General features: G+C 30.7%; 5 protein-coding genes across 5 annotated transcripts; 3 read left to right on the plus strand and 2 right to left on the minus strand. All coding sequences in view use genetic code 12, as the record gives it.

The window, feature by feature from the left end:
• Positions 1-239: 239 nt before the first annotated feature.
• On the minus strand, positions 240-3,727 carry RJT21DRAFT_43487 (uncharacterized protein). The gene has a single exon (XM_064884544.1). The coding sequence runs from the start codon at positions 3,628-3,630 to the stop codon at positions 433-435; it is 3,198 nt and encodes a 1,065-aa protein (XP_064737961.1). The 5' UTR covers positions 3,631-3,727; the 3' UTR covers positions 240-432.
• A 98-nt stretch (positions 3,728-3,825) lies between these two features.
• Positions 3,826-4,751, plus strand: RJT21DRAFT_5444 (uL30 family ribosomal protein; the record flags this gene model as incomplete). Its single annotated transcript, XM_064885012.1, has 2 exons — positions 3,826-4,072; positions 4,570-4,751. The coding sequence occupies 2 exons, from the start codon at positions 3,826-3,828 to the stop codon at positions 4,749-4,751; spliced, it is 429 nt and encodes a 142-aa protein (XP_064737962.1).
• An 844-nt stretch (positions 4,752-5,595) lies between these two features.
• RJT21DRAFT_43499 (uncharacterized protein) lies at positions 5,596-6,783 on the plus strand. The gene has a single exon (XM_064884545.1). The coding sequence runs from the start codon at positions 5,816-5,818 to the stop codon at positions 6,767-6,769; it is 954 nt and encodes a 317-aa protein (XP_064737963.1). The 5' UTR covers positions 5,596-5,815; the 3' UTR covers positions 6,770-6,783.
• On the minus strand, positions 6,756-9,014 carry RJT21DRAFT_121265 (uncharacterized protein). The gene has a single exon (XM_064882039.1). The coding sequence runs from the start codon at positions 8,894-8,896 to the stop codon at positions 6,797-6,799; it is 2,100 nt and encodes a 699-aa protein (XP_064737964.1). The 5' UTR covers positions 8,897-9,014; the 3' UTR covers positions 6,756-6,796.
• RJT21DRAFT_121266 (uncharacterized protein) lies at positions 9,015-10,322 on the plus strand. The gene has a single exon (XM_064882040.1). It carries the CDS (start codon positions 9,047-9,049, stop codon positions 10,115-10,117), a length of 1,071 nt encoding a protein of 356 aa, XP_064737965.1. The 5' UTR covers positions 9,015-9,046; the 3' UTR covers positions 10,118-10,322.
• The last annotated feature ends 61 nt before the right edge of the window (positions 10,323-10,383 follow it).

Here is a 10,383-nt window from a genome sequence, read left to right on the forward strand (position 1 = left end):
TACTCCATCATCTCAGAATGAAGATTCCAACTCGAGCCATGCCGTAAACCCATCATTAAATAATCTAATCACTGAAGAGAAATATTATAGATCTTCAGACAATTTGGCTCTCGGGTTATGAGTTAACCAATCGCTCATGACATGATATTAGATATTGCAAATGATGCAATAAAGTTTTAACTAAATGTATGGTAAATGATAATAAATATAAAAAATATAAAAAATATATTATCTATCGCTCAATAGCTGCGGGTAAGTTATAAGAGGTTAGATAAGGTTAGGTTAGGTTAGGTTAGGTTCAGCTGAATTAGTTTTGCCTGTTATGTTATTCTATATTCGGTCTATATGTAAAGTATACTGGAAATGATCTTTATGTATATGTTTTATTTCTTCCGGTCTATAAGTGCCCTAATGAAAATGCTTTAAAATGCTTTAATTAATTTGTGCTATCAATAATTGCTCTAAAACTGAAATCTTGTTCTTTAATGTATTGGGCAGTTCTTTCTCCCAATTTATTTCACTAAGTAATTGCTGCGAATTATTATTATTTTGATGTTGATTGATCTCAAATAAGATCTCATCACCTACCAATTTTCTAACTTTTGGTAACTTATGTTGACAACTTAGCCATACTAATCGTTTGAGAATTTTAACTTTTAATTCTTGACTAACCGAGTCCTGCTCTGTAATGTATTGAAATATTCTGATAGAAATACTTATTCTATTAAAATTAGTAGTATTGATATGTAGATTATAACATCTGATGAACAATAATTCAAACTTGAAAGATGATGGAAATTGATAATTACTTTCAAATATACGATCAAATACTTTAAGAATCATAATATATAATTTTATTTGTCTATCTTTTGATGATTTTGTAACCATTGATTTATTATTTGATGGTTGCAAATTATCCAAGTAGGTATTAAGAATTGAAAGTTGACTTGTCTCATCTATTCTATTCAACAAGTGTAAAAATTTAGTAAAGGATTCATTAATAATTTCTTTATTAGCAACAGTGGCTCCTATAGTAAAGGAAATACCAATTAAAAATTGGTTTATAAATTCTTGCTGTCCCGATTCTAGTATATTTTGGTGAAAATACTCAAATAATACTTTGAAGAAAGTTGACGATACTTCAGATGGAATTTGGACTTGAATATTATCATGCATTCTCAATAATAATTGAAAAGCATATATTCTAATTTTATCTATAAGTTCACCAATTAATCGAACAGCTTTCAATTCTATCTGATAAAAGAAAGGACGGAATATGTTAAAGTGATTATCTATCAACTGCAAAACTCTTAGTCTAATTTTAGATCCTACATCACCCCTCTCAGTTACAGTATAATCATCAAGTAAATGTATGAGTCTAGTCAATATATCTTCATCATTTTTGACCAAATCAAAATTTGCCAGTAAATTAGTTAACAAGTTTGTTCTAATGTCACAGTCAATATTCGTATTTTCTATGACTCTTATCAAATTTTGTAGTTGAGTATAATTAAAGTATCGATAATTGAAAATGATCAGTGACAAGATATAATTAGAATTCTCAATGTTATGTACAATTGTATTGAAATTATCATTTATAACATCACTGCTTAAGCTGGAAAAGAATTTATGAAACTCTTCCAAAGCACTTTCATTGACTCTAGTAGCCTGAAATAATACCTTCCAAGTATGAGATGTGAGTATGAAACCAGTTTTGTTGGATAATAAATAGTTTAACAATTTAATATACCCTTCAACCTTTTCACTATTATCCAGGTGTTGACTGATCTCATAATTTGAATAAATCTGTTCCAAATATGTATAGAACTTTGCGTAGTTATGAGGCATAACTTCAACTATAGAATAAATTGATGCTCCGCTATCAATCAAATTTTGAATTATTTCATCTACAGTATAATTCTTAACAGGTAATCCAAAATCAATAGAATCAACCATACTTAATTTTAATTCTATAGCCTCTTTCAAACAATGAGAATAATGTTTTCGGAGGTCAAATGGAATATCTCTGTTAGATATTTTGTCTATCAACACCTGTATAAATAAGTTCTTATTGATATTGACTTCGACAAGTGCATCTATCAACTGGAATGACTTATTAGGATTACTAAATATCTCTACGAATTTAATGATATAAGCTCCTCTATCATTTAAATCTTCCACATGATTAAACACCATTTGGCCAAATCTACCTACGAATTCTTGTAAAACAGCAATTCCACATTTTCTAACCACTAAATCACTATCAAAAACAATTACTTTAATCAAATCAAATAATACAAGTAAGAATTGGGATTTGTATAGATTTAAATCTGATATTTTCAAGGATCTATATAGAGACCATAGAATAAAACATGATGAATCTCGAACTTGAGTTCCAAGTACTGTTTGAAAACGTCTTTGTTCCACAAATAATGTCTTATGAATAATCTTTAAGATTTGAGGTATGAACTCTGTTGGTAATGATTTATTTAATGATATATATCCAAGAAACAATAAAACTGTATGATACTTAGGGATTGATATTCTTTCATAGTCTAATTGGATTTCCTCTTGATTAAAATCTAATTCCAATAAACCAATTAAATATGTTATTAATTGGTGTTGATAATTTACAGCTGTTAATGAAAGACTACGATTAATATCGGAGAGTGACTTTGCAATCTCATACCGTAATTTCATATCAAGTTTCGTATTCATTAATAGATTCATTACATCATTAATTAAGTTATTAATTATTAAGGAAATCTTTAAATAATCATTAGTAAATCTAGACGATAATTTACTAAGAATCTTAATCATATACAAGATATTAATATTATTCAAAGATTCTTTATCCTTCTGTAATTCAAGTAAATCCAAAGTAATTAAATCATAAATGATATTTAAATCTTGTTCAGATAATGTAATTCGTTTAAGAATTTTATTTAAAGTAATTAAATGTCCTAATCTAGCAGTTGTATCTAAAGAATTTGATTTCCATTCTAATTCTACTTCATTATATAAATATAATTGTAAAATTTCTGATGAATCTGGACGAGTAACTAATCGAGATAATAAGATCAGGGCTACTATTTGATTTTTAGAAGCATTTGAATGAATCTTTAAATGAGTTAAACCAATAGTATATAAACTATGCATTAAATGAGAATCAATACTATTCAATTTAAATGGGGCTAAGGTTAAATTAGATAACCATATAAGACATACAAATAATTGATTATCTTTATCACATTGATTAATTAAATCAATTAATTTATCTATTATATAAATGTCTGATGAAAAATAATTACTAACAAATTTAAACCCACGAATCTTACTGAAAACGTAGATAACTTCACATATATTTTGACTGAATAAACAATTCGGATCTAAAGTTAAAAATAGATTGGTCAATGATTCGATATAACTACTGAGTTGTCCATCTAATAATTTCGGATTGGGTTCGAATTCTCCAATTAGTAGCTTTAGTTTATTAAATGTTGGGGTAGATTTACTAGTATCATTAGTGTGTACGGCATTTTCAAGCTTACAAATGCAATTGGAAATTTCCGAATGAATTATATCCAATCGTCTAATTAGTACATCTTCTTGATATTCTTCATCATCCATAGTTGCTAATAATAATTATTGTTAAATTTCACTTTAATTGAATTACTGCAATATTCAATCAGTTAATAGTATTGACGCGGTCGTGTACGTACGCCCAATATCTCGAACCTAAAAGATTTTTTTCATTCACATTCACATTCACATTCACCTTCAACTTCACCTTCAACTTCACCTAGTTTAAGACATACATATACGATGTCAGTTATCTATAAAGTCATACAGAGAAGGTCATCCGTTGGTTTACCTGAGGAGGCAGCTAAGACTTTGCTATCCCTTGGACTTGGGGAATTTCAAAAAACTGTATTCATTGAAAGTAGTGCTAGTACTACTGCTAAGTTGGCTAAAATTGTGGAAGCGGTTCATGTTAAAATAGTTTCAAAGGAGGTTGCACTTCAAGATGTAAAATACCTGGGTAAAAAAAATGGATTTCTTCTTCAAAAGAGTGACTTACTTCTTCATTTACACTGCAAGAAAAAGTGATTAGTGATTAATAGTACATATTTTAGTCACATTTTGTATATAGCTTAATATTTAGTTAATGGATAATGATAATATTCACAACTGAGTAATTATTCATGTAGTTAGATCTTTCAAACTTTATCTCTATGGTGGTTAAACTTACACTAATGTATGACTACAAAGCCCAATAAAGTGATTGGTTCATCCATCACTTTGCACGTGACCGCATGAGACCACCAATTTTTCAGTGTGGTAAGAGATGGATGAAAAAACATCCAATATTTAACAAGTGGTTATACTACTAATACTAAACTAATTTGATATTTACTGTAGCACTAGAGCTGACAAGGTAGTTAAGAGGTTCTGCAACACAGTCATTGAGACATATATATATATATTCATAATTTTTCACATTTAAATTTCAAACAATTATTCAAACATAATAAATATAAACATAAATCATAATGTTCGCTATTAGAGCTACTCAAAGGAACAGAGTTACTAGCTCTTTATTCAGTTCAACCTTTGCTATTTGTGTATTGTTGGTAGGAGCCAATTCATTGGTACCTTGTCCAGTAGATGGTGTTCATGGTAACGATTCTATAATTGATGAGAGATTGAAGAAACAACAGGAGAAGGTCAATCAAGAGAGATCCATATAGAGATACAGTATACACCATAACAATTACCTACAATTGTATTCATATGGTATTCAGTGACATTTTCATTCAATATTATGAAATATGTATTTTAACTTATGAATACTAGTATCTGCAAAATCCATATGAATAGTCAAATTGAGTCAGATACTTTTATTTCAAAAAAAATTATACGTTAGTATTTAAAAGATACTAAATTCCCAAGCATTACATTTATTAATTAATTATTCATCCAACAACTAGCATAGATGGTTATCAGAAATACAGACTTTTTAAGTCCTATGGGATCATCTCCAGATCTACAGTTATTGTTTTCTGAACATCATCAATATATTCATTTTAGTAACGAACTTTTTACGACCGGCCAGTATACTGATTCTCCAGTAAGAGTTAGACTGTCCCATATCTTGTATAATAGTATAATAGTATATATAGTAGAAATATATTTCATTCTACAGTAATTGAACCATATGAAGTTTGAGCCAATCATAGTCGCGCAAATGATAACATGATGTCGTGGGGAGACGACATTACATAATGCGACATTACTTTAAGTATACACATAATACTATACTTAGTACACTTACAAGACTCTTAATAGTATATTTAGCACCACAGTACACCAAGTACATCTAATGGAAAAATAAACTTGGTAGAAGTTAAACTTAGTAGAACATGGACTACTATCTGAAACTTAACATAGGCGGCATTATCATATTAACAGGTATCGTAGCAGAGTAATGATAGATACACTATACTGTACTGTACAAGTCCACCACCATTCACTACAATATCCCATTAACCAATATACTATACTAACGCACTAACTATATAACTTTATTTATTTTATATACATATGAATGCTCTCCACACTTGTGAGAAACATGACCCATTAGTTTGTAATACATATCCCCCATTGCCGCAAAAATATCTAATTACATTTCCTAATCGGGAACAACAATAAACAAAGCCAATTCAATTCCGATGAACCTTTATCTATTACTATATATATAGAGTATTATCTAAATTTTTATAGTGGAACCACCTCTAGTTAAGGCCCAACTGCAATGTCTAATTATAATATCCACCCTCAAACCAGTCTTGAATATTGGTACCCTAGTAAATATGAAGTATCAAGCAGTCATTTATTAATACCCCGAGATGTACTTTTACAGAAGTATTTAAAGATGGATGATATACCTAAGGAAAGAGCTCCAATTGTGCTTGATAAACCATTAGTAACTAGTGGCAATAGTTCTAAATCAATTCATGACCCTTTACTGGATTTGTTATTTGAACAAGCAGCTATAGTTAATAACTATAAGCTTGCGTATCCAACTAAAATCACTAAGAAATCTACCAAACAAGTCAAAATAGGCCATAGTACAATAAGTACTACCACCACCAAGAAGGAACGAGGAGTTAAAAGAGTCAGAAACCAAGACAAAAATGAAAAGGAAAATAGTAGTAGTCCTACAGTACTGCACCCTTCTTCAGTCCATAATACCCCAATCCCCAATAAGACTATATACTTTTCACCTTCGGGACCTTCTAAACAAACCTCCACCCCTGTATCCGTATTAAAAGAAGTTCAACTTAATAACCAGAGATCCAACAAGAAGCTTTTAAAGTTTGACAAGGCATTAGTGGTAAATAAAACCGATAATCCAACTTCATTACAATCTTCAAAGCCTAAACATCAACCTACAGCTAATGATTCTGACTATGATCATTTGGCATGTCATGCTGATAATATTTTAAGAATGGCTATTGATTCTACCTTGCTTGGTTCGACACTTAATGGATCATTTTCTTCATTATTTTCAAATACATTTGCTAATGATTCTGTATTAGATGCTAGTACTAAAAAGAGATACCCTGATTTCCTTGTAGATGTTGATGATGAAGCTAGTATTCTTGAAGGGTTAAAGGCTAAATGGGATTCTACAACTTTAATGAAACTGAGAGCTACTAGAATTGATATTAATGCTGATGAGTTACGAGCTGCTGTAGATGGTTAAATCTATGTACATTAAAATATATATGATCTATCGGTTAAGAACATTAACTAGAACCTCTGAATCTCTAACATCAAAGTCTCTATAGTACTTTCTATTCTTTAGCTTAATATTCTCTTCCTCTTCCTTCCCGATCCGAGTAGGATCAAGACATAAGTTATTGTTAATCCAGAAATCATCTAACTCTTCGACCAGAGGGACAGTCCGAGGGTTTGATTCAATGTAATTCAATAATTTAGCAGTAGCGGAATTAGCTATGATCTCTTCTTTAATCAGTTCTACTGATTTCAACATATTGGTATGTATTCCATAATCTTTCAAATAGTGATACAAGAAATATTGGAGTCCATTATGGACATTGCCTCGAAGATTGGCCGAGATCAATGCCGCATAATGGTGATGGTGAAGGGGAATGTTATTGTTCTTAAAATAATTGAATAAAACAACCGAACATTGTTTCCCAGCCGAACATTCAGCTAAGGAATTTAGAATTATTTCAAACAGGTCATTATCTAACCATTCCACAATGTAATTGGAATTGAGATGATATAATGTTTGTAATACTTTTGTAATGGCTGTGAAATTTTGATAAATATTTATATGTTCCAATAAACAATTAATGAATAATGTAATAGTTTGTTTATTAAATTCCGGTTGAGATACCATATAATTGATATGAATATGAATGAAATTATTAAGAATACTCATGTTTGAGAGCATATTTCCATACTTTGATCTTGAGATATTTTCATTGGATACCTTTCTGGGGATATACAGTTGACCATATTCCGAATTCCTTATTGATTCTTCAATCTCTTGTCGTTTAATACTAGCCTTATTAATATGTTCATCATAGGTATAATACTTCCAAAATCGAATGGATAATGATGAACAAATATCGCGATAAGTTAATGCCTCATTTGTTGAATCCTTTTGAAGTTTCTCAACTAATCCATTTAATACATTAAGTACTTGCTTTACATTATTATCTTCAATATCTAAATCAATTTCATTATCATTATCATCATAATTACAATAGGAATCGATTATAATGAGACATAAATCTTTACTTAATGCTCGTTCTCCCTTGGCAGTCTTATGAAGATAATGAGATTCTATTAAACTTAGAGTCAGTTGAACATCTCCATTAGAACTTAATGTATGTAACATTTGATGAATCAATTGATCATTGATCTTATTGAGCCCACTATCTTTAGACTTCAAGTCTTGGAATATGGCATCTTCTATGGAAATCTTGGAATCCTTAAACCCTCTCATAACAAAACTATCGTAGACTAACAAGACCAATTCATAGTCATTAGCATTGACTGCTTGTTCTAGAATCTGTATCCATTGAATATCTTCAACGATAATATTATGATCTATGAGCATTCTAATTATTGTTACAAGAGTATCAGAATCCTTATCTTGGATAAGTTTGTCTAGTATTGTCGAGATAGGTAATACATTAGTATTTATATCTGGTTCATTAAGTAATAAATCTTCGAAGTATTTCACTGCTAACTCGTTCTGACCACTGTTTAACATAATCCCAAGGTATGTGGCATGGTATAACACTTTTAAATCATCTTTTTTACTAACCTCTCTAAGGAATATCTTCCAAATAGTATTTAATATATAGACGGTGGTGAAGTCATTGGATTTCGAAAGTACTTTAAGTAAATCTCTAGTTAATAAATATTTTTCAGTAGAAGTTAACGGTTGGACCAAATTATGAGAATCGAGTTTATAGTGACTCATGGCTTCTAAATAAATATATATGGCATTAGTTATACTTTGATGATCAGATGAAGAAGTTAATAATCGCATCAATAATATATATGTAGTGTTAGTTAATGGGAATTTATGATACTTGAGGAGTTCACAGTACTTCCAAGCGAGTATGTCATAGTTGAAATCCACTAAATATCGTAAAAATCCATCTCTTGACTCAGAATTGTGTAATATGGGGAAATCTTGTTTGGAGATTCGATCTTTGCTGGTGGTGCTTAGGGTACTTATAAGCGATTTACGATTGATTTCGTCAGGGTATGAAGTTGAAAGTGGTCGGATTCCATTTATACGGTGGTGACATAACCGTAATGATAGTAGTCGAGTCCTCGGTATCATTATTAGTGTAACATTAGGAGAGTTTATGAAAATTGTATGGAGTTTATGGCATCGCTGATATCGCAATTTTCAGTAGGTAAGAAGTGAAAAATTCCCGGCCGCCTAAGCAAGCAAAGCAAGCAATCACTAATTATTGACAGTAGACAACAAATGTATAGATTGTATGGAGCTCGAAGATGTCTTGCTACGTCTGCCGAATCTCAAGCAAGACAACTGCAATTCAATGTATTTGATCGTAGAGCTAAATTAGTTCAAAGATCGAGAATTGCTCAACTTAACCCCCAATTATCTCGAAAGAAGGAATACTTACGAGATGAAGTTGCGCTTAAGACCATAGAAAGATTAGCCTTCATTACTAGAGATTTTACTAAAGTACTTGATTTCGGTAGTCATCTGGGGAATTTACTTAAGAATCTTACTATTAAGACTGAAATACCGGTGGGAGCAGATTATGCTGAGACAGAAATTACTAAACAACTTAATAATGATAAGTTAGTAATTCAGGATAAAATAAAGCAATTATATATGTTAGATTCATCTAAAGAATTACTTTATCGTGATATAGATGAACCATTTAATAAACAATTTAAGGGGGAAGTAATAAGATGTGTTGGAGATGAAGAAAGTTTTAATCATACATGCCTTGAACAATCTGATCAATATGATGCTGTAATATCTAATCTTTCCTTACATTGGATTAATGATTTACCTGGTACACTTGCCAATATTAATCGAATTTTAAAACCAGATGGGTTATTTATGGGTACATTATTTGGAGGAGATACATTATATGAATTAAGAACTTCATTACAATTGGCTGAAATGGAAAGGAAAGGTGGAATTTCACCTCGAGTATCTCCATTAGTTAATGTTAATGATATAGGAACCTTATTAAATCGAGCCGGATTTAGTATGTTAACTATTGATGCAGAAGATGTAGTAGTAGGAGGATTTCCTGATATAGTTTCAGTATGTGAAGATTTACAAGCTATGGGAGAGCAAAATGCCGTACTTTCACGAGCTAATACTTTACCACGAGATGTATTATTAGCAGCTAATGAAATATATAAGAGTTTACATGGAGAGACTGATGATAAGGGGGTTACTACATTACCGGTGACGTTTAATATTATCTTTATGATTGGGTGGAAGAAGAGTGATAGTCAACCTCAACCACTTGCGAGAGGATCCGGACAAGTTAGTTTAAAGGATGTATTGTAGTAGAGTAGTAGTGTAAATAGAATACTGTAAGTATGTATATAGGAGAATACTGTAAGTATGTATATGCTTATCGATATAGAATATAGTATGGTATAATACTGTATAGTTTAGTGTAGTGTGCAGAGTAGTGTAGAGAGTAGTGTAGTGTAGTGTAGAGAGTAATGTACAGTGTACAGTGTACAGTATACAGTATACAGAGTAGTTAGTATACAGTGTACTAATTAGTATACAGTGTACAGTACTACTCTGTACTATACTACTACTCT

This window comes from Scheffersomyces amazonensis (genome assembly GCF_036850825.1).
Source record: "Scheffersomyces amazonensis strain UFMG-HMD-26.3 chromosome Unknown RJT21scaffold_4, whole genome shotgun sequence".
In the NCBI taxonomy this organism is placed as follows: Eukaryota; Fungi; Ascomycota; class Pichiomycetes; order Serinales; family Debaryomycetaceae; genus Scheffersomyces; species Scheffersomyces amazonensis.